A 23,974-nucleotide genomic window follows, 5' to 3' on the forward strand; every position below is an offset into this window, starting at 1 on the left:
CATGAAAACAATCAGACCATGCATCATGTCGTGCCAAAGATAAAATAAACATAGTGCAGGACATAGTGTTACTGTAAAGAATGGATCGACTGGGCTTACATTCACTGGAATTTAGAAGGATGAGAGAGGATCTTATAGAAACATATAAAAATCTTAAGGAATTGGACAGGCTAGATGCAGGATGTTCCCGATGTTGGGGGAGTCCAGAACCAGGGATCACAGTTTAAGAATAAGGGATAGGCCATTTAAGACTGAGATGAGGAAAAACTTTTTCACCCAGAAAGTCGTGAATCTGTGGAATTCTCTGTTACAGAAGGCAGTGGAGGTCAATTCACTGGATGTATTCAAGAGGCAGTTAGACATACAGTAGCTCTTATCGCTAACGGAATCAAGGGATATTAGGAGATAGCAGGAACGAGGTACTGATTTTGGATGATCAGCCATGATCATATTGAATGACGGTGCTGGCTCAAAGGGCTGAATGGCCTACTCCTGCACCTATTTTCTATCTTTCTATGTTTCTATCTACTGCTAAAGAGAAAGTGCAGATTTAATAAATAATCTGGATTTAATAAATAATCTTTCCTCCTCTTTGGTGTCATCTGCAAACATATAAGTGCAGATGTCACCAAAGCAGAATCTGGCTTCCTGTATAAGGAATATAATGAGAGGCTGAGAATGGAGCTTTGCAGGGTACTGGTGTAAAGAATTATAATGGAGGAAGTTTTGTTGCCGAACCCTTGCTGATAGCGATTGATGGACCAGGGAGTTCAGCTACAGAGAATAATTTGTATTATTTATTCTTAGCCTTATACATACAGTACATGGCATAGTCATGTTTTTCCAGAATTACCCTTCAGTTTCTTAAGAGATTTAACTAATAGAATCTAGATATATTACATAATTTCAACAATTTGTCCATAAATATAATCTACAATAAAAAGTGAAATGCAGTAATGAATTTCAATGAGGTCCACCCTCATCCTTCTAAACTCTAGCGAGTACCAGGCCCAGTGCCATCAAATGCTCATCATATGTTAACCCACTCATTCCTGGCATTATTCTCGTCAACCTTCTTTAGACCCTCTCCAATACCAGCACATCCTTCCTCAGATATGGGGCCCAAAATGCTCACAACAATCCAAGTACGGTATGACCAAAGCCTCAACATTACATCCATGTTTTTATATTCTAGTCCTCTTGAAATTTAATGCGAACATTGCATTTGCTTTCCTTACTACCGAAGCAACTGGTAAATTAACCTTTTGGGAATCCTACACCAGCACGTCTGGGTAGTTTCTGATATTCTGTGCAATTTCTCATTGACGAAGCAAACTCCAACAATAGTCAATCACAAAGTAATTACTGCCATAACCATTGTTTCCTTGCAACTCGTCCAACCCATTATGCAGATTACAGGTTTCTAGTAGCTGTCTAAGTGAACAAAATTAATAAGCCTGTACTGGCTCAAATCCACTTGACCGTTAACTGATGAGAGTAGAGCTGAGAAGCTCACAAAGTACTTAAAGACAACCTTGTCAATTCAATAACATTGTAGATTCTCTCCTCTTTGCACAGTGATGGGTTGAGTGGTTTGATATCCCCGCTCTGGTTTCCCATATGTTATGAGCGATGGACTTTCTGTGTGACTCACACCATGTCCTTCTCTCTCCCTTGCCTTCAATCCTCCTCTCCCGCTTCATCTCCTAACCATTCAGAGAATGATCAACCCTCCTTGGTATGGTTTGATAGAGGAAAGTTTTATTTGACTTTTGATGGTAAGTAATGTACAATTTATGTCACTTTGCATTTCCTGGTTTTTCTTCCCTCCTTTTCTGGGGAAGTTGCCTGTCTGTTCCTTTCCTAAGTATCATTCACAAACTATTTAGCATTTTTGTTCTGCTAACAGAGCTTAATTATCACTTTTTGGTTTGTGCATTGCAGTGAATGTTTAGAGTTTTAATATTCTTCTGTGAAATACTTATTCATATTCAACAAATAAATCGTGATGAATATTAAGCATATCATTGTTCTGCAGTTAAACATGTCAGTATTAGAATTGGTAGTCTAGTTTTCCTATTCTATAATTAAATCAATGAGGCAGCCTGTACAAATTTTTTCCCTTCCCTCCTTTCATCAAAAGCTATTAAATACTGTATTATTCAAATTAACCTGATTGAGCCCAGTGATGATGTCATTTCCTAACAAGCCAATTTCTTAACTGAGCTGCCAACCAGAACATTGACCGACAGAAGGGCGGCGTTGTGGCGCAGCGGTAGATTTGCTGCCTTACAGCACCTGCAGCGCCAGAGACTAGGGTTCGATCCCGACTATGGGTTCACTCAGTATGGAGTTTGTACGTTCTCTCCGTGACCACATGGGTTTTTCTCTAAGATCTTCAGTTTCCTCCTGCTCTCCAAAGACTTGGGTTTGTATACTTGGTATAAGTGTAAATTGTCCCTAGTGTGTGTAGGCTTGTGTTAGTGTGCAGACTCGGTGGACCCAAGGCCCTGTTTCTGCGCTGTATCTCTAAACTAAGAAGTGTTCGGAAATTGCAAGTGTGATCGTGATGGATATTAAGCTATAGGCTCACCCACGATTTTCTAATATGCACAACATAGGTTTAAGTTATGAGGGGCAAGGTTTAATAGGAACCTGAGGGGCAACTGCCAGAGGTGGTAATTGAGGCAGGAACTATAACAGTATAGTTGGACAGGTCTGTGGACGACACTTCGACAGGTCTGTGGACAGGAAAGGTTTAGAGGGATATGGGTCAAACTTGGGCAAATGGACTAGCCTAGGGGCATTTTGGTAAGCATGGATGAGTTGGGCCGAAGGGCCTGTTTTGTGCTGCATGACTCTATAACAGACAGTTCTCACAAAATTGGTTGGGTGTATTGGAGAGTGTTTCAGAGTAGGCATTAAAACCCACTCTAATCATAATTTCAAACAATGGAAATTTATTCAAGAAAGTTCCAAGATCTGCTGTGTTTTATTTTATCTTGCTTCCTGCCGGCCTGTCAGGTTTTTAGAAGCCAATGGTAATTCTGCCATCAGTTCCTCTTCTAGGTATCCAGCATTGTCAGTAAACCCTACATTCTGCCAGCTGGTACACAGTATGATCTGGGTATATCCCAGGTGAGCTACACTCTCTCTTGCCTGTGGAAGATGATCATGAAAATGAATCACAAACACTTTAGTTTTAGAGTTACAGCATGGAAACTGACCCTTCAGCCCACTGAGTCCTCACTGACCCTTCAGCCCACTGAGTCCTCACTGACCATCGATCACTCAGATGTACAAGTTCTATGTTATCCCACTTTCTGATCCACTCCCTACACACTTGGGGCAATTTACGGAGGCCAATTAATCTACAAACACGCACATCTTTCAGATGTGGGTGGAAACCGGAGCGCTTGGAGGAAACCCATGTGGTCACAGGGAGAATGTTGAAATTCCACCCAGACAGCATCTGATCTCAGGCTTGAACTCAGATCTTTGGTGCTGAAACACAGCAGCTCTACCAGCTGCACCACTGTGATCATTTAAAAACTTAGCTCTGATGTTCTGAGGTTTGAGAAGAGGCAAGTCAGCACATGGCAAAGATTACCTGTTGTGATTGTTGTTATTCAGTATTACACTGGTAATCCATCAGCAGAGCTTCTAATACGTTTCATTTTGTTCAAAGTATCCGCTCCAATAGCCAAAGTTGCTTTCACTACAGCAAAGTAAGTTAATGTATATGCCTGATCAATACATTCAGCATTATGACCTTTCATGCTATATTTTATGTTTGATTAATGGAGGAACAGCAAAGGTTATCATGGAAAGAAATGTGATTAATTAATTAATTTACTGAATATTCCTGCAAATAGAATTTGCTTGATAAGATTATAAAATTCTTAACTTGAGAATATATATCATAAAATAAATTAATGAAATAAGCACAATTTCAATTATCTATAATTTAATACTCTCGGAAGCCAACTCAAAAATATGAAGTTCAGTATTTTGACTCCTTTCAGTTTTAGTGTTTAGTTTTAGTTTTAGAGATACAGCCTAGAAACAGGCCCTTCAGCCCACTGAATCCGCACGACCAACAATCACCCGTACGCTATTTCTATCCTCCACACACACACACACACACGAGATAATTTACAGAAGCCAATTAACCTATGAACCTGCATGTCTTTGGAATGTGGGAGGAAACCGGAGGACCCGGAGTAAACCCACTCGGTAACAGGGAGAATGTACAGACTCCAGAATGCACAGTACCGACGACAACATGCACAGGGAGAATGTACAAACACTGTAAAGTCAGCACCCCTATTCAGGATCGAACCCGGATCTCTGCCGTTGTAAAGCAGCAACTCTACCACTGTGTCACACCTGTCTAGTAAAATCTGGTTATAAAATAATTTGCATTTATGGTTTATGTACTTACAGCTCCATAGTATTCAGATGTCAATAGAATCTATGGAAAATGAACCATAGTGCGTGATCTGTAAAGGAAGGAACTGCAGATGCTGATTTAAAACCGAAGATAGACAGAAAAAGCTGGAGTAGCTCAGCAGGACAGGCAACATCTCTGGAAGCATCTCGACCCAAAATGTCACCCATTCCTTCTCCAGAGATGCTGTCTGTCCCGCCAAGTTGCTCTGGCATTTTATGTCTATCTTAATGTGTGACAGTCGGTCAGCGTGGACTTGGTGAGCCGAAGGGTGTGTTTCCATACTGTATATTAATATTAAATTGTGGTGATATAAGCAAGAAATACAAAATACACTCAATAACATAAAATACATAATCTCAGTGATGTCAGGAGTTCTTATCATGGAATATGTCTGGAGATGTAACATTTTTTAATCAGATGCGAAAAACAATCATTATAAACTACAAAGAAAGCATTCAGGCATCTTCTGAAGACAATGTCTACATTAGGTAAATTTATATTTATCCTGTGACGACCAAAGATTGTGGCCACCACTGGGGTATTTTTTTAACACATGCACGTTTACAGTTGATCATTAGCAAGTATTCAACCGTAGGGATTTTCACACCCAAATCCTTACCCAAAACAAGTAAATGCACAGTTTTAAGATGGAGTTATTGGGTATAAGGTTTCTCCAGGATGTTAAAGATGTCTGGAAAGGTTATAATTCCACTGAAATAAAGACATTGAAATTAAGAAATTACACCTATTTTCGGATAATATTTGGTCAACTCAGAAGTATGAGAGGTTGTAAATTTTCCACTTGACTTCCCTCTCCCTACCAATTCCCCCCCCACTCTGCAACTCTCTCAGCCAACTCCCCCCCACACCTCACTCTACACCACCTTACCTTACCTCACCTTTCCACCACTGTGGGTGGCACAGCAGTAGATTTACAGCTTCAGAGACCTGGGTTCAATTCTGACTATGGGTGCAGTCTGTACGGAGTTTGTATGTTCTCCCTGTGACCGCCTAGGTTTCCTCTGGTTTTCCCTTACATTCAAAGGACGTGCATGTTTACAGATAAATTGGCTTCTGAAATTTTTCCCTAGTGTGTAGGATAGAACTATTATTCGGCTGATCAATGGTCGGCACAGACTCGAGGGGCCAAAGGGCCTGTTTTCACGCTCTATCTCTAAACTAAACTAAACTAAACATAACACAATACTTATTGGAGTTGCATGATGTGTTTCTCAGATTATAAATTAAACAAAACTTTGTGCTGTTATGTATAAATTGATCAACTAGAGTCTAGTTGTTCAATTTACACAGCACAGAGCTAAGTTTTGTTTAATTTATAATTTTGTTTAATTTATAGTTACTAGACCATTAAGGTGAGAGGGGCAAAGTTTAAAGGAGATGTGCATGGCAGGTTTTGGACACAGATGGTGAATGCCTGGAACACGCTGCCAGGGTTAGTGATTGAAGTAGATACGTTTGTGGCATTTAAAAGACTTTTGGATAAGCATATGGATAGGCAGGGAATGGAGGGATATGGGTAATGTACAGTTAGATAATTGATGGTCTTGGCATCATGATTGACACAGACATTGTGGGCCTAAGGCCCTGTACTTGTGCTGTACTGGTCCATATTCTATATTCAATTAAGGGGGCCGCTTTTGCCTACAGTGGTCTTTGAATTACGGAAGATAAATATTTTGGAAGGAAATGCAGATGCTGGTTTACACCGAAGATAGACAGAAAATGCTGGAGTAACTCGATGGACAGGCAGCAGCATCTCAGGATAGAAGGAATGGGTGACGTTTCGGGTCAAGACCATTCTTCAGACTTCAGTCCCACTGAGTTACTCCAGCATTTTGTTCTACCTCAGGGCAATATTTAACATGGCTTCTTAGTCCATTTGGAATTCCAGAAACCCTAGTAGGAAGTAAATGCAAGTATGAAAATGGATGAAGACAGATTGAAATGTGTTGTGTGTAGCCTCACAGATCTGGAGTTACCAATGCCATTCAAGGTAACAGTTATAGACAGCACAGTTCAAACATTACCCACCGTAAATCAATGACTTTATGAGAGTGAGGCAAGAAAGTAAAGGTTCATTTTTTAAATGAAACTACCTTATTCAATGACATCATCAAAGGGTTTGTTCAGAATGACTGAAGTTCTGTTATTTCCCCATCCAAATCCCTAGTTGGATAAAAAGTAAATGAAAATTGATTTTAAAAACTGCCAGTGGCAACTTATAATTTCAATTTACATCAGTTTTATTTCACTGTTTGCAAGGCAGTTGATATGCGGAATATATTAAAACAATATGTTTACATCCTCAGATTCTTAAGGTTTTACAGAAGGAGTATTCAAAGGAATAATTCACTCTCTTTTTCAAATAACTTCACTAATTTTATGTTCTCCCCTATTTTTTAAACCACCCGCATGATTACAGCTACATCAAACTATCTCACTTGTGTGCTGCTCTTTTGCTGTAACTCTGTTTAAATTTGTACCATATAAAGCAAATGGGTTGTAATTGAAAAGAAACCAATGCATTTGCTTCCATTGCAGGTGCTTCCCGGGGCCCCAGTCCCCTGACCATGGGTGCACAGGATACACTTCCAGTTGCTGCAGCCTTTACAGAAACTGTCAATGCGTATTTCAAAGGAGCGGATCCAAGCAAGTGAGTGAAATGCTCAAGACTAATTGGTATAAATATTCAGTAATTGACCATGTTACAGCATTGACCAACTTAATATGTAAAAGCAAGATGCGTGCTCAAATATCTAATTGTAGCCAATTCAATAATAAACATTGTCCAATAGGTCTTAGTGTTTCTTCATGCAGGAGGATAAAAATCACCAAATGTTAGTACAGTAAACCCTCGTTATAACGGACGATAGATGTTGGAATGATGTCCATTATTGCCGATTGTCTGCTATAACTGAGTAAGGTATTATCATTGTATCGTAGTAGAAACAAATAACTGCAGTTGCTAGTTAATGCACAAAAGGACACAAAGTCCAGGAATAACTCAGCAGGTTCGGGAGCATCTCTGGACAACATGGATGGGTGATATTTCGGGTCGAGACGCTTCTTCAGACTTGGTCCAGAACTAGGCCTGGAATCCAGCTGGCAGCCAGGGAAGAGGTGAGGATCAGCGGAGTCAACGGTCAGGGCCCGTGGGCAGCCAGAGTGCAGGCAATGGTTGGCGGTGGTGACGGTGGCTGCTGTGGGCTGGAGGCGGCCAAAGAAGCAGTGTGAGCTGGCAGTGGCAGAAGTAGCTCTGGCCTGGAAGTGGTACGAGCAGGGGGGAAGCCGGGGCTGCAAGCGGCCAGTGAGGTGGTGCACGTTAGGAAGCGGCGTGGGGAATATCTAAAAGTGATTAAATAATGCACAAAACCTAACTAGCTTTAAATAATATTAAAAGGCAGTCATCACAAAATATGTTATCAATGCTAACTGTATGAAATTAGATGAGTGTGCATTTCTTGACATGTAACTCATCGCTGAACTCTGCTTGTAAACGATTGGGAGCACATCTCATCTTCACAATGGACCAGATTCTGGATTAGGAGATGGTGTTGAAAGACACTCAGTGCCTTAGAGCTACACCCTGAATCACAGTGGATACTTTCCACCTTCAGGCACAGTGGGCATCATCTCCACCATGTATTGACCCCTGGAGAAATGCAACGAGCATTACCAACCACAACTCATGGTCTTTTTTTCTTTGACCTCATTAAAGCCCTTGTTCCACCAACTAGGAAAGACTGTGGAGTAACATTTTACAAATTTGTCTTGCCACAGAAATGTATCTCCAGATTATGTTTGCATCAAGATGGCATGCATGCAATGATAACAAACAACAGGTTCACAACAGAGCTAATTTCAGTGCAGATCGGTATTAAGCAAGGTTGTGTTATTACCACACACTTTCCCATCCTATTTCTGCACATTCACCAAAAGCTTCCTGCTGGAATACAACTAATCTATAGAGCTAAGGGACAATGTTCAGACTACATTGCATACGCCAGAACTAAGACACAACAGCAGTATGCTGTAGATGCTTGTGTTTGCTCACATTTGAGTCATCGTGAGTCCTCTCATGAATCACGAGAGGACTTCCTTTACACTGAATGCCCACAAAAGAAAGGTCCTCTACCAATATTCCTCATTGCACAATATTTTGAATACAATAGTTCATTGTAAGACCTTGGAAAATGGAATCCACTTCCCACCCTCTGGAACAACCTCTTGCCAAAGTGAGATATTAATGATGAAATTCACCATTGCTCGAGGTGCACCAGCAAACTGTAGTAAAGGATATTTGAAGATTGTTCTCAAACCCAAAACTTATGTTTGACAGGGTAGGGTTCACTGACATAGAAACATAGAAAATAGGTGCAGGAGTAGGCCATTCAGCCCTTCGAGCCTGCACCGCCATTCAATATGATCATGGCTGATCATCCAACTCAGTATCCCGTACCTGCCTTCTCTCCATACCCCCTGATCCCTTTAGCCACAAGGGCCACATCTAACTCCCTCTTAAATATAGCCAATGAACTGGCCTCAACTACTTTTTGTGGTAGAGAGTTCCAGAGATTCACCACTCTCTGTGTGAAAAAAGTTTTTCTCATATCGGTCCTAAAGGATTTCCCCTCAATCCTTAAGCTGTGACCCCTTGTCCTGGACTTCCTCAACATCGGGAACAATCTTCCTGCATCTAGCCTGTGCAACCCCTTAAGAATTTTGTTCTATAAGATCCCCCCTCAATCTCCTAAATTCTAGCGAGCCGAGTCTATCCAGTCTTTCTTCATATGAAAGTCCTGACATCCCAGGAATCAGTCTGGTGAACCTTCTCTGCACTCCCTCTATGGCAATAATGCCCTTCCTCAGATTTGGAGACCAAAACTGTACGCAATACTCCAGGTGTGGTCTCACCAAGACCCTGTACAACTGCAGTAGAACCTTCCTGCTCCTATACTCAAATCCTTTTGCTATGAATGCTAACATACCATTCGCTTTCTTCACTGCCTGCTGCACCTGCATGCCTACTTTCAATGACTGGTGTACCATGACACCCAGGTCTCGTTGCATCTCAGTCAGGTACTGACTACAGGTGCTGACTGTGCAGAGTTTATACATTCTCCCTGTTACCGCGTGGTTTTCTTCGGGTGCTCCGGTTTCCTCCCATATTTCAAGTCAAGTCAAGTCAAGTTTATACACATACGAGATGTGCAGTGAAATGAAAAGTGGCAATGCTCGTGGACTTTGTGCAAAAAGACAAATAAACAAACAACCAAACAAACTACAAACAGAATGGAACAGAATCACATATTCTTTTACATATTAAATATTGTGGGTGGAAGGAAAAAGGGAAAAAAACAGCAATTTTTTTTAAAAAGCAGTAGAGTGGTACAGTAAAGTTAGTCCCTGGAGAGATATTAGTTTACAGTCCTAATGGCCTCTGGGAAGAAACTCCTTCTCAACCTCCCCGTTCTCCCAGCATGGCAACGGAGGCGTTTGCCTGAACGTAGCAGCTGGAACAGTCCGTTGCTGGGGTGGAAGGGGTCTCCCATGATTTTATTGGCTCTGGAGTTGCACCTCCTGATGTATAGTTCCTGCAGAGGGTCGAGTGATGTTCCCATAGTGCGTTCGGCCGAACGCACTACTCTCTGCAGAGCCTTCTTGTCCTGGGCAGAGCAATTCCCAAACCAGATTGTAATATTTCCGGACAAGATGCTTTCCACAGCCGCTGAGTAGAAGCACTGGAGGATCCTCAGAGACACTCTGAATTTCCTCAATTGCCTGAGGTGGTAAAGACGCTGCCTTGCCTTACTCACGAGTGCTGCGGCGTGTGATGTCCATGTCATATCCTCAGAGATGTGGACTCCCAGGTATTTAAAACAGCTCACCCTATCTACAGTATCCCCATTTATCCTCAATGGTGTGTACGTCCTCGGATGATGTGCCCTCCTAAAGACTTGCAGGTTTGTAGGTTAATTGGCTTCTGCAAAATTGCCTCTCATGTGTAGGATGCAACAGTGGAATAACATACAACGTGTGAACGGGTGATCGACATGGACTTGGTGAGCCAAAGGGCTTGCTTCCACACAATGCCTCTAAAAATTAAATATAGGACAAAAAAAGATACAAAAGCCTGGAAGTTCAAAGATAAAATACTGGTTTTGGAACTTAGTAGCCAAAGCCACAATCGTCAATTACAGCACAATTGATTATAGGGCTGAATAAGGTGTCAACATTGAAAGAATAATCTTGGAAGATTGTAGGGCTGGAGGGTATGAATGGCCACAAGGCTATGTAGGGATTTAAACACAATCTTCTTCTTCTTGCGTATGGCGTGCACAGCCTAACGTTGTAGGACAACTTGCTCTATTTCAACCTCCTCCATCCTCATCTATTGCATCCGCTGCGCTAGATGTCAGCTGCTCTACATCGGTGAGACCAAGCGTAGGCTTGGCGATCGCTTCGCCGAACACCTCCACTCGGTTCGCAATAACCAACCTGATCTCCCGGTGGCTCAGCACTTCAACTCCCCCTCCCGTTCTGAATCCGACATTTCAGTCCTGGGCCTCCTCCATGGCCACCATAAATTGGAGGAGCAGCACCTCATATTTCGCTTGGGCAGTTTGCACCCCAGCGGTATGAACATTGACTTCTCTAATTTCACGTAGTCCTTACCTTCTCCTCCCCTTCGTAGCTCTCCCTCAGCCCTCTGGCTCCACCTCTTCCTTTCTTCCTCCCCTCCCCCACCCCCCCACCCTTACATCAGTCGGAAGAAGGGTTTCGACCCAAAACGTTGCCTATTTCCTTCGCTCCATAGATGCTGCCTCACCCGCTGAGTTTCTCCAGCATTTTTGTCTTCCTTTGTTCTATTTGATCTTATTTGATTGTGCACGCCAGGTTGATTGCATTCATTGAAACAGGGCGGACCACGTGAAGGTTGCAATCTTCCACCCCTCAAACACAATGAATAAGGATTTTAAAGCTAAGGTATTGCATAAACAAGAGCCTTGTAGGTCACTATGCACTGTCTACCCTATCCATACTTCTAGTGCTTAGTTTTCCTGCAAAAAACAGCTGACTGGTGTGCATGTTGTTCATGTTAGTGTTCAGCTGTTGGTTTGTTGTGCTGAATGGTCTTCTGTTCTGAAGCATTGATTCAATTTTAGTAAACTGCTTATAACATTATCTAATGAATTATCAATGAGTCAAAAGCGTTGTTTTATTCCACGACTCAAGATTGTCTCTCATGTTTGCAGCTATTTTTATTGTCATTGGATCTTCCACTCGTGTTCTCTATCTCGATCCTGTTAATGGATATTTTTTGCACAACTGTTTTGTTTTTTGCTTCATTTTGACATCGAGTCTTGTGTTTTAATTAACAGGTGTATTGTGAAGATAACAGGAGAAATGGTTCTGTCATTTCCAGCTGGTATCACAAGGCATTTTGCCAATAACCAGTGCCCCGCAGTTCTCACTTTCTGCATAACAAACTGCAGCAGATTGGAGCATATCTTGCCGAATCCCCAGCTTCTCTGCAGGTAATTTCAGTACAACCCTATTTTCTATCCAGATCAGAAAGCAACTGATTTGTGTACATTAGTACATTGAAACTATTGTACAAATGATCTATGAGATCCCTTCAATTGATCGATGGTTTGACCAGCATCAAGAAGATCAGTCTTCCCTGTGACTTTGTTTAGTTTAGTTTTAGAGATACATCGCGGAAACAGGCCCTTCGGCCCACTGAGTCCGCACCCACCAGCGATCCCCGCACGGTAACACTATCCTACACATACTAGGGAACATTTTACACATACACCAAGCCAATTAACCTACAAACCTGTACGTCTTTGGAGTGTGGGAGGAAACTGAACATCTCGGAGAAAATCCATGCGGTCACGGGGAGAACGTACAAACGCTGCATAGACAGCACCAGTAGTTGGGATCGAACCCGGGCCTTGGCACTGCATGCGCTGTAAGGCAGCAACACTACCTCTGCGCCACTGTGGCTGCCCTTGTATCATCAAAAAAAACACCACAAATTATTTCTGATTCAGTCAGCCACTGATCTCAATTCCTGATCACAGCTAGAGACCTTCTGCAAGCAATAGACAATAGACAAAAGCAATTGCATTTGCATGAATATTGAATGAAGACAGAAGTAAGATGCCGTTCATTGCCCAGATTTGTGGAAATAAGAATTATCATAGTATTGGGGATATTTAAAGCTATCTTGATTGTAAACTCTAATCCCTAAACATGAGACGGTAGCCACAAATTGTTTGCCAAATAAAACTGTGTGAAAATGTCAGGGTCTTTTAAACAGTTGTGCACATTAAGTTGCATAACATTAGGAGACATGGGCAAACCATGAACTGCAACGTAATTTATATAATGCTTCATCATGGCTGCGCCCCTAATATTTTCCATTTCTTTCTTCTATAATTTTGCTGGCAAACTATTATTTTTCTTTCTCTTGTCCAGCAACACTTCTCAACCTGATGCCAAAACAAAAGAATTCTGGGTAAACATGCCGAATCTTATGACTCATTTAAAAAAGGTAGCTGAGCAAAAACCACAGGCTACTTATTACAACGTGGATATGTTAAAGTATCAGGTGAGTGGATACCTGGACTTCTTAATAGAACCAAAATATATGGTTTGTCAGATTAAACTCCTGCATTTATCACATTTATTTGTAATTTAAATGATGACCAGCAGTATTTCTGTTCTGCCATCTGCACTACCTTACACATTCTGTCATCACACTCTGCACCAATGATAAAAAGGTTCAAATGTTATCTCTTGCAGACAGTAATTGCCCTGCTGAAGCATTGGTACCTTGAGATTAAGAAGCATGGAAGGTAGAATGAATCCATCCAGTGGTAGTCTTAGGATTCCATGCCTGCAACACATCCTACATACTGTAGATGGAGTTACAATCTGATGCCTTGCAGTCTGTGAAATGCAGGTCCTGTTGTAGCAATGGGCGAACTCTGGGTTCTGTGACCCATGCCATCGGCAGGTGTCTGTAAACTGAACATGGAACATAGAACAATACAGCACAGGAACGAGCCCTTAAGCCCGAACATGATGCCAAGTTAAACGGATCTCATGTGCCAATACGTGCTCGATATCCCTCTATTCCCTGCACTTCCATGTGACTATCTTTAGACTTCAGAGAAAAAGCGTGGAAACAGGCTCTTCGGCCATCCGAGTCCATGCCAACCAGCAATCACCCCATACACTAGCACAATCCTACACACTAGGTACAATTTACAATTTACAGAAGCCAATTAACCTACACATCTGTACGTCTTTAGAGTGTTGGAAGAAACCAGGGCACCCGGAGAAAACCCATGCGGTCACAGGGAGAACGTACAAACTTCATACAGAAAGCACCCATAGTCAAGATCGAACCCAGGTCTCTGGCGCTGTAAAGCAGCAACTCAACCGCTGTGCCGCTCCAAAAAGCCTTATCAAGCCTATTGTATCTGCCACCCCTGGCTATATGTTGCAGGCACCCACCACTCGGAATTAAAAAAAGTACCTGGCACATCTGCATTAAACTTTCCCCCTCTCACCGTATAGCTATGTCCTCTAGTGTTGGACATTTACTCCCCTGGGAAAAAGGTTCTAACTCTCTACCTTATCCATGCTTTTCATAATTTTAAATACTTCTATTATGTCGCCCCCCTACCTCTGTGGTTCCAGTGAAAACAATCCAAGTCCATCCAAGTTCTCCGTAGCTGAAAACCTCTAAACCAGGCAGCATTGTGATAAACCTCCTCTGCACCCTTTCCAAAGCCTCCACAACCCTCCCTTAATTGGACGTCCAGAACTGTTCACAATATTCCAAATGCAGCCCAACCAAGTCTGATAAAGCTACATCATGAATTCCTGACATAATCAATAGCCCAAGCAATAAAGACAAGCATAACATATGTCTCCTTTACCGCTCCATCTACATGTGCTACCACCTTCAATGAGCTATGATTCAATGATCCCTCTGCAAAATTAATGCTGTTAAGGGTCTTGCCATTATCTGCATACTCTCCCCTTACATCAACCTCCCAAAGTGCATGTTTGGGCACTTGGACACAATACCTCACACTTGCTTGGGTTAAACACCATCTGCCATTTCTCCACCCATTTCTGCAGCTGGTCTATATCCTGCTTTATCTTCTAGCAGCATTCCTCATTGACCGCAACTCCACCAATTTTGTGGTTGTCAGCAAACTTACTCACCCACCCATCTATATTTACGTCAAGGTCATTTATATATCTCACAAACTGCAGAGGTCCCAGCATGGATCCCTGCAGAACTCCACTAGTCACAGACCTCCAGCCAGAATATCTACCTTCCACCACAGCCCTCTGTCTCCTATGAATAAGCAAGTTCTAAATCCATACGACCAACTCATTGTGAAATAGACAATAGACAATAGGTGCAGGAGTAGGCCATTCGGCCCTTCGAGCCAGCACCGCCATTCAATGTGATCATGGCTGATCATCCACAATCAGTACCCCGTTCCTGCCTTCTCCCCGTATCCCCTGACTCCGCTATTTTTAAGAGCCCTATCTAGCTCTCTCTTGAAAGCATGCAGAGAACCTGCCTCCATCACCCTCGAAGGCAAAGAATTCCACAGACTCACAACTCTCTGTGAGAAAAAATGTTTCCTCGTCTCCGTTCTAAATGGCTTACTCCTTATTCTTAAACTGTGGCCCCTGGTTCTGGACTCCCCCAACATCGGGAACATGTTTCCTGCCCCTAGCGTGTCCAAACCCTTAACAATCTTATATGTTTCAATGAGATATCCTCTCATCCTTCTAAACTCCAAAGTGAACAAGCCCAGCTGCTCCATCTCAAACATCTTCATCTTCTGGACCAGCCTGCCATGAGGGACCTTATCAAAAGCCTTACTAAAATCCATGTACAACATCCACCACCCTACCTTCATCAATCTCCTTCATCACCTCCTCAAAAAACTCAGTCAAGTTAGTGAGGCACGGCCTGTGTGTACAAAGCCATGCTGCCTATCCCTAATCAGCCCATTCTCTTCCAAAAGGGAGTAAATCTTACCCTGAAGAATTCTCTCCAATAGTTTCCCTTCCACTGATATGAGGCTCTCCAGATTAACGTTCCCTGAATTCTCCCTACTTTCCTTCGTAAACAAAGGAACAACATTGGCCACTGTCCAGTTCTCCAGAACCTGGTGCGGTCCAGTCAGACAACTCCTCGATCCAGACACATTGACCCGAGACCTGGCTGTACCGCTCAGTCTTTGTGCCCTGGGGCGCCTTTCATAGCTATTCGCTGAACACTGAGAACCCTCTAAGGGACGGGAAGTTAGACCTCAGTCAGCTCACGACATTGCTGTTTTCCTCCATGTGCCGAATGATGAAGGTCGACGTGCCAAAAGTCTTATTCACTACCCTATCTACCAGTGACGCCACTTTCAGGGAATTATGTACTTGTACTCCAAGATCCCTCTGCTCTAAACATTTCCCAGAACCTGTGTTTGTGAAGTGACCTTCACTGTGAATGTCCTGTCCTGCTTTGACTTCCCAAAATGCTACACCTCACATTTATCTGCATTGAATTCCATTAGCCATTCCTCAGCCCACTAAGCCAGCTGATCAAGATCGTGCCTTAGCATACCAATTGCAGAAATGTAAGTAGAAATGCGCTGAATGGTGTCACCAAGTGTTGGTGAATTCTGTGAATTAGTTGATTTATATACCAACAACCAGTGGAGTTATATTCAGGAAATATCTAGTCTGTTACAATGGAAGGGTTTAAAAGAAAATCAGAAATATTGCATATAAGGTAACTGAATTGATTAATATCTATTTTACACTATTGACATTGGTTTATTATTGTCACGTGTACCGAGATACAATGAAAAACATTAATTTTCATGCTATCCAGGCAAATGTGGTGTCAGTGTGTTCGGACCAGGACAAATTGTTGGTGACATTTCTGCCTGGGAACTTGAAGCTCTCAGACATCTCTATTTCAGCACCATTGATGCTGACTGGAGCACATCACCCATTTCCAATAATCACTAACTGGTCTCTTCATTTTGCTGATATTGAGAGAGAGGTGCTGCCTTGACACCATCATACGAGGTTCCTTATCTTCTTCCTATACTCCATCTCACCGTTGTTTGAAATCTAGCCCACTTCAGTGGTTTCATCTGTAAACTTGTAAATGGTGTTAGAGCAGAATTTGGGTAGACCTGGAGTCACAATTATCACTATTTGCCTCATTAACACAATAGCAATTACATCACAACAACCCGGACAGTTGATGCTGTGCCCTCATCTTTTTGCATTAAACTAGAGCCTAGGTGATCAGTAAGGACGCTGATGTATGCATTTCCAATAAACACGAGCTGTACAATTTATCATATCAGAATGGCAACAAAAGATTGTCGAGGACCTTCTCCAGAAGCCAGGTACAAGATGTTCAAGAAGGAACTGCAGATGCTCGAAAATCGAAGATAGACAAGAATGCTGGAGAAACTCAGCAGGTGAGGCAGCATCTATGGAGCGAAGGAAATAGGCAACGTTTTGGGCCGAAACCCTTCTTCAGACTGATCAGTCATAGATGCTGCCTCACCCACTGAGTTTCTCCAGCATTTTTGTCTACAAACAGGTACAAGATGCTGTGTATGTGGGAAAAAATGAAACTAAAACCTGATCGTTGCCACCTTTGCAAAGTTTGGGTTGGTTGGATTCAGGAAATGCATTCCATCTCAAACCAAAAAGGCAGTCTTTAAAGAATTCAATTAGGACAAAATCTTCAACCTGATCTTTTGACCCAGTGAATACTCTTGAAACTGAACCTGCATAGATGTTAGAAAATGTTCCCTCCAATTGGCCCATTGACACTGCGTGTCAGGTTTCAGGTACCGAACGATTACTTGGACAAGAAACAAATATCTGGGTCTGTGTCACAGTGTTCAAGTGAATACCTTGGGTAAAGAAAGACGGACATTTGAAAGAGACATTTAATGAGATATAAACACTGAAAATCACATAGAATTAATAACGTCTTTCTTTTCTGAAGGTGTCTTCCCAAGGCCTTCAGTCCACACCGTTGAATCTAGCAGTTAGCTGGCGCTGTGAACCTACTTGCACCGATCTTCGAATAGATTATAAGTATAACGCCGAGGCAATGATCATGCCCGTTGCTCTCAACAATGTCCAGTTCCTCATTCCTGTGGATGGAGGAGTTGCCAAAGTTCAGGCAGTGCTTCCGCCTGCCACCTGGTAAGAGATTTTCTCTGTTCAATCATTGACTTTGTGTGAGGGATTTGTTGGAAACTTGATTTCCTTATCTAGGCAGAGCATCCTGAGCCTGGAAATTCTTCCCGACAACACAAACCCATGGAAAGCCCAGTCACCACTTCCCATTCCCCAGTGTTGCTCATGTGTGATTCAGATCCTTCCTCTCTAACTGTTACCAGTCAATCATGCCATTCTCTACCTTTCCTTTTAGATGCTCCACCTTTCCAGCTGATCACTGCTCAACACAGTCTACTAATCCTTGCTCACTCCTTACACTTCCTAACTTGATTATCTCTCCACAATGTCTATCAAACATTTTGCAATTCACCCTGTTCCATATTTACTTCTTCCCACCCTCATCTACAATCCTTCCTTTCTTGTTTGATTTGTTGCACTCTCATCTTACCAAATAAATCTATCGCATGAAATCTTACTTTCCTTGCAACTATTCCACATCCAAAGTTCTATCCAATTAATGTCACTCCTTTGCTTTTCCCTATACCCTGTAACTTCTTCTCCAAAAAGAAATTACCCAGTTTCTAGTTTCTAGTTCCGTTATCCCGCTTTCCCATCCACTCCCCACATATTAAGGACAATTGTAATGAGGCCAATTAGCTTACAACCCCGTACATCTTTAGGATGTGAGAGGAAAGCCATGCGGTCACAGGATGACTCAAACTCCACATAGACAGCACCCAGGGTCAGAATCAAACCCAGTTCCCTGGCGCTGTAATACTTCATCCATCTAAACTCCAGTGTCTACAGGCCCAGACCTTCCTCATACTTTAGCCCAATCATTCTCATAAACTTCCTCTGGACCCTCTCCAACACCAGCACATCCTTCCTCAGATAAGGGGCCCGAAACTACTTACAATTATGCAATGCCGCTTCACCAGTGCCTTATGAAGCCTCAGCATTACATCCCTCAAAATGAATGCTCGCATTGCATGTGCCTTCCTTACTGCCAATTGAAACTGCAAATTAACTTTAGGGAGTCCTGCACCAACACTTCCAAGTCCCTTTGCACCTCTGATGTATTGAATCCTTTCCCCATTTGGAACATAGTCAATGCCCGCAATACGTGATGTTCGCAATTACCTTACTCCATGTTGACAACATCCACCACCATACCCTTGCTGATCACTTTCTTCGCCTCCTCAAAAAACTTGATCAAGTTAGTTTGACATGGCCTGCAGCTTGCAATTCTTTGAAAGCCTCAAGGTATCCCTCCTTTGAAGAAACTTCAAGGTGTACAAAGCCATCCTGATCTCTCCTCCTCACAGCATGCCGGTCCTGAACTTTGATCAACATCAAAGAGGTTGGACAATCTTGGGTTGTTTTCTCTCGAGCATCAGAGGCTGAGGGGAGATCTGATAAAAGTATATAAAATGAGGAACATGGAGAGGGCAAATAGACAGACTCTTTTACCCAGGGTGGAAATGTCAAATACTGGAGGGCTTACTTTAATGTTCTGTGTTCTATCCAAGAAAGCTGAAATATTAAGAAAATACTGGAAACACTCAACAGGATAGAGAGCATCTGAAAAAAAATTAAGACTTCAGGTTGAAATCTTCATCAGAATTGAAAAAGAAAGGAAACTAATTAGTTTTAATGTGCTGAGTGGGTGGTGGTGGAATGGACAGGACAAAATAAATATCTTTGAATGGATGAGGTCAGAATTACCATAGGGTGAAGAATAAATGAAAATGCAGACCACGTCAGATTTAAGATAAATGAGTTGGTGTCTTGCATACATGTGCCAAAACAGCATGGATCTCAGCATCTGTGATGAGGACAGTGCCTTGACTATGAACAATCCCAGATGAAGTCTATCCATCCATATCACCTGCTCTGCAACTTAAAACCAATACTTCCTGTTCTGAGGATGGTCTTTGTCCTGAAACATTACCTCTGCTCTCTTTCCATGGATAGTCCCTCACCAGCTGAACATTTAGACAGTTGATGTTTATATCAATGGTATGAGAATAAAATTGTGTCTAACATTTGCTTTTCAAGGAATACCGAACAACATAGGATACTCTGGAAGATCCCAGATTTATCTCATAAATCTGAAAATGGAGGTATCTTTTTTTAACTTTTATTAAACATTTTTAAAATATTCATTACAGACTATTTCTGCTCCCAGTGGTCAGAGTCATAGAGTTATACAGCATAGAAACAGGATTATATGGCCCCACTTGTCCATGCTGATCAAATTGGCATTCAGGGCTAGTCCCTTTTGTTCGTATTTAGTTTGTATACCTTTAAAATCTTCCCATCCATATACAGTAGCTGTCCAAATGTTTTTGTCAGTCATTATTGTGTCACCTGCTACAGCTTCACTGGCTGCTCATTGCAGATATGGACCACCCTCTGACTGAAAAGGTTGCCTCCGAGATCTCTCTTAAATAGAATCGGTGGGCTCTAAACCAAACTAATGAAAATATAATGAAAGTTTTGAAATAGAGTTACCCTTATTTTCAGAAAGTAAGTTTGGCAGATCCATAATTTGAATCAAGAGAAGCCAAAATCTTCTCCTATACTTTACAGGGAGGATCTGAAGTATTCCTCATTCATCACAGATGCTGTGGAATTTAGATTTTTGTTTAGTTTAAAGATACAGCATGGAAACAGGCCCTTTGGCCCACTGATTGATGCTGACCATTTTGCCCTAGTTCTATGTTATCCCACTTACTCATCTATTCCCAACACAATATGGACAATTTTGCAGAAGCCATTTAACCTACATCTCAAATGTCTCTGGGATGTGAGAGGAAACCAGAGCACCTGGAGGAAACCCACTTGGTCAAACTCTACACAGAGAGAACCCGGGTGCAGGATTGAACCTGCATCTCCGGCACTGGCACTACCAGCTGTGCTACTGTGTCAACCAGGTGTGTCACTGTCCAGATATGTCAAATAAATTCATAATTAAGCTTCACACAATTACAACATTTTTAACTTTATTTCTTCGCAATTTGTTTTTCTTTCCCACATTTTTATGTATTATCCCCCATGCTAACTGTGTGTCCTTGGGCAAGACACTTCACCCACCTTTGCCTGTGTGTGAATGTGTGTGAATGTGTGTGAGTGATTGGTGGTGGTCGGAGGGGTCGGAGGGGCCGTAGGCGCAGAATGGCAGCCACGCTTCCGTCAGTCTGCCCCAGGGCAGCTGTGGCTACAGAAGTAGCTTACCACCACCGAGTGTGACTGAGGAGTGAATGAATAATGCAATGTAAAGCGCCTTGAGTATTAGAAAGGCGCTATATAAATCCCATCCATTATTATTATTATTATTGGGAAGGCTATTGATGTGACTCAAGCCTTCACCTGAGTAGGGTGTAAAGTGCAGTTTAGCTGGCCCTTCCTAATGTGTTTGAGTGCTAAGTTCCAGCCTTCCCTGTACACAGATTCTTCCATTGTTTCTTTTAGGTGTTGGATCTCTCTTGGCCAGATTTCAGCTGTCAGAAGGCCCAAGTAAACCTGCAACATTGGCTGTCCAGTTCACCAGCGAAGGAAGCACACTCTCTGGTGCTGATATTGAATTGGTTGGAGCAGGTTACAGGTTTTCACTTATCAAAAAGAGATTTGCAGCAGGTAATTTTCAAGATCATTGTATCTTAGAAAAAAAGTAGAATATTGGAACATGGAGCAGTACAGCCCAGAAGGAGCCCATTCAACCCTCGTTCAAGAATTTGGTTCAGTAAGTTAATCTCACACGTGGCCCAAAAATCCACCTGCTGGACTTTTTCAGAGTTCTGCTGGGATTGCGCCCATCTGATTTTCCAGAATCAAAAAGAATTCCTCCATTTTTCTCTCGATGCTGTTGCCCACGTCATTAGAAAATTTGTATAAGGTCACAGGTGCAGACACGAGTGGCACAGTAGCGCAGCGGTGGAGTTCAGCGCCAATGACTCGGGTTCAATCCTTACTAAGGCTGTTGTCTGTATGGAGTTTGTACATTCTCCCTGCGACTGCGTGGGTTTTCTCCAGGGAATTCCAGTTTCCTCCAACATTCCAAAGATGTGCATGTTTGCAGTTTAATTGGCTTCTGTAAATCATCATAGTGAATAGTATAGGTGATCGCTGGTCGCCGTGGATTCAGCGGGCCCAGAGGCCTGCTCCTACGTTGTATCTCTAAAACAAAAACAACTCGCTTTCAAATGAAATCCGTAGAAGTGAATCATTTGAAAAGTTAATGTCAGGAAAGACTCCGTAAATCCAATCAGTGAGTAGTGATATATTATTGGAGCACCTGTACCCCATATGGCATGTGGTCACGTGTGACTTGGGGTGATGTGCGAAGAAGGGTTTCGGCCCGAAACGTTGCCTATTTCCTTCGCTCCTTAGATGCTGCTGCACCCGCTGCGTTTCTCCAGCACCTTTGTCTACCTTCGATTTTCCAGCATCTGCAGTTCCTTCTTGAGGACTTGGGGTGATATTTTCCAATTTGGATTCATTGTCAACCTTTGCCAAACAAGTTTACAATATTGGAGGGTGGGTGGGTTGAGACGGGAATCTTGGAAGAAAATCCAAGAATCGTGGAGGCTAGGTACGTTTTCTCTGCACCTTCTGGGCCAGCTTAATGCTGATGTTTGTAGGAAGGAGCTGCAGATGCTGGTTTAAACCGAAGATAGACACAAAGCTGGAGTAATTCAGCGGGACTGGCAGTATCTCTCTAGAGAAAAGGATTGGGTGATGTTTCGGGTCCGGACCCTTCTTCAGACTTGTGGTCTGACAGACAGCACTAGTCTGAAGAAGGGTCTTGACCCAAAATGTCACCCCTTCTCTCCAGAGATGCTGCCAGTCCCGCTGAGTTACTCCAGCTTTTTGTGTCAATCTTAAAGCTGAAGTTCCTATGGATGGTAATTAATGTGCTGGCAACTAGCTGGTTGGTGCATAGTGAACCACTTACAAGCGGTATTATGTACCTCAGCATGTTTCAACCCCTGTACTGTACAGCACTGGAGGTCAGATAACATTGCCCCTGACCTCTTGTATTGCCACTGGACTCACCCCCACTTCCAAGATGATTCAACAATGTACTGAGCTGAGGAAGCTAAAAACATTTTTCACCTGGTCCCAATCTATTGGACAGCTTTGAGTTTGACTAAACTTTAGCTGTGGCCTCCAAAACCAGGTCAATATGTAAGTTCCCTCTGCCCTGTCAGCTTCCACGGATGAAAATAAAAGATTATACCCAATATTATTTCTAAAATAGATGTGATTTATATTGTACCTGCTTACCTTTTAGAAAATATACATGGTTTTAAGGTTTAGAGATGGAAAGGTATTGTATTGGTGTTTAATCGTGGCACTTTTGCTGTATTGATTTATTTGTGCCACATTCCCTTAATTGCATATCAATACTCTTCACTGCTTGTAACTTACTCAAAAATATTAGATAAAGTTGATCCACAATTGGTGGCCACGGATGGCAGAGCCAGATACATTCCATCACCGACTCCACTATTAAGCACCAGCCTCTTTCCACCTCGGAAAACCCAGCTTTAAAACAAGAATAATATCATTTGCTGATGGACAGCATAGTGGCGCAGCATAGAGTTGCTGCCTTACAGCGCTTACAGCAGCAGAAACCCGGGTTCTATCCCAACTATGGGTGCTGTCTGTACGGAGTTTGTACTTTCTCCCCGTGACTGCGTGGGTTTTTTCCGAGATCTTTGGTTTCCTCCCACACTCCAAAGAAGTACAGGTTTGTAGGTTAATTGGCTTGGTAAATGTAAATTGTCCCTAGTGTGTGCAGGATAGTGTTAATGTGCGGGGATTGCTGGGCAGTGCGGACTCGTTGGGCCGCGCTGTATCTCTAAACTAAGACCCGGACTGGCATTTTAAGTCGGACATGGGCAAATACATGGGGGATTGGACCAAAGATCCTAGCAGAGAGGCGTTCACTCTCTTGCTACGCCTCTCCCTGAAATGTACCATGCTGCCAGCTACCTCAAGTTGAATACTTGTCACTTCGACAGCACATCTGCCTGAATCACATGAGATAGAGACTCCAGTACATCATCCCTTCACCACTGGAACAGGTGGGATAAGTGAAATTAGTACCTCAAAAATGTCAAAGCCGTCATTTCATTGAGACTTCTCTCAATCTCCGAGGTGGCTTCTGAGATGGATAGTCCGAAACAAAACATCAATCCAGAGTTTGCACTAAATTTAGGGAAATCAGTCCAGTGAACT

General features: G+C 42.5%; 1 protein-coding gene across 6 annotated transcripts in view; it reads left to right on the forward strand.

Annotated features, from left to right (window-relative positions):
- sgip1 (SH3GL interacting endocytic adaptor 1) overlaps positions 1-23,974 on the forward strand; it is a 103,736-nt gene that overhangs the window by 76,579 nt on the left and 3,183 nt on the right. For 4 of the 6 annotated variants that reach the window (XM_033028430.1, XM_033028432.1, XM_033028431.1 and 1 more), the window contains 7 exons: positions 1,719-1,778; positions 7,016-7,127; positions 11,857-12,012; positions 12,959-13,091; positions 17,550-17,752; positions 19,787-19,851; positions 21,203-21,367. In XM_033028430.1, the coding sequence (XP_032884321.1) occupies positions 1,719-1,778; positions 7,016-7,127; positions 11,857-12,012; positions 12,959-13,091; positions 17,550-17,752; positions 19,787-19,851; positions 21,203-21,367 (894 nt within the window). The remainder of the gene's footprint in view (positions 1-1,718; positions 1,779-7,015; positions 7,128-11,856; positions 12,013-12,958; positions 13,092-17,549; positions 17,753-19,786; positions 19,852-21,202; positions 21,368-23,974) is intronic. The other 2 variants (XM_033028434.1, XM_033028436.1) reach the window with 1 other exon arrangement.

Source organism: Amblyraja radiata, chromosome 10 (assembly GCF_010909765.2).
Source record: "Amblyraja radiata isolate CabotCenter1 chromosome 10, sAmbRad1.1.pri, whole genome shotgun sequence".
Lineage (NCBI taxonomy): Eukaryota > Metazoa > Chordata > Chondrichthyes > Rajiformes > Rajidae > Amblyraja > Amblyraja radiata.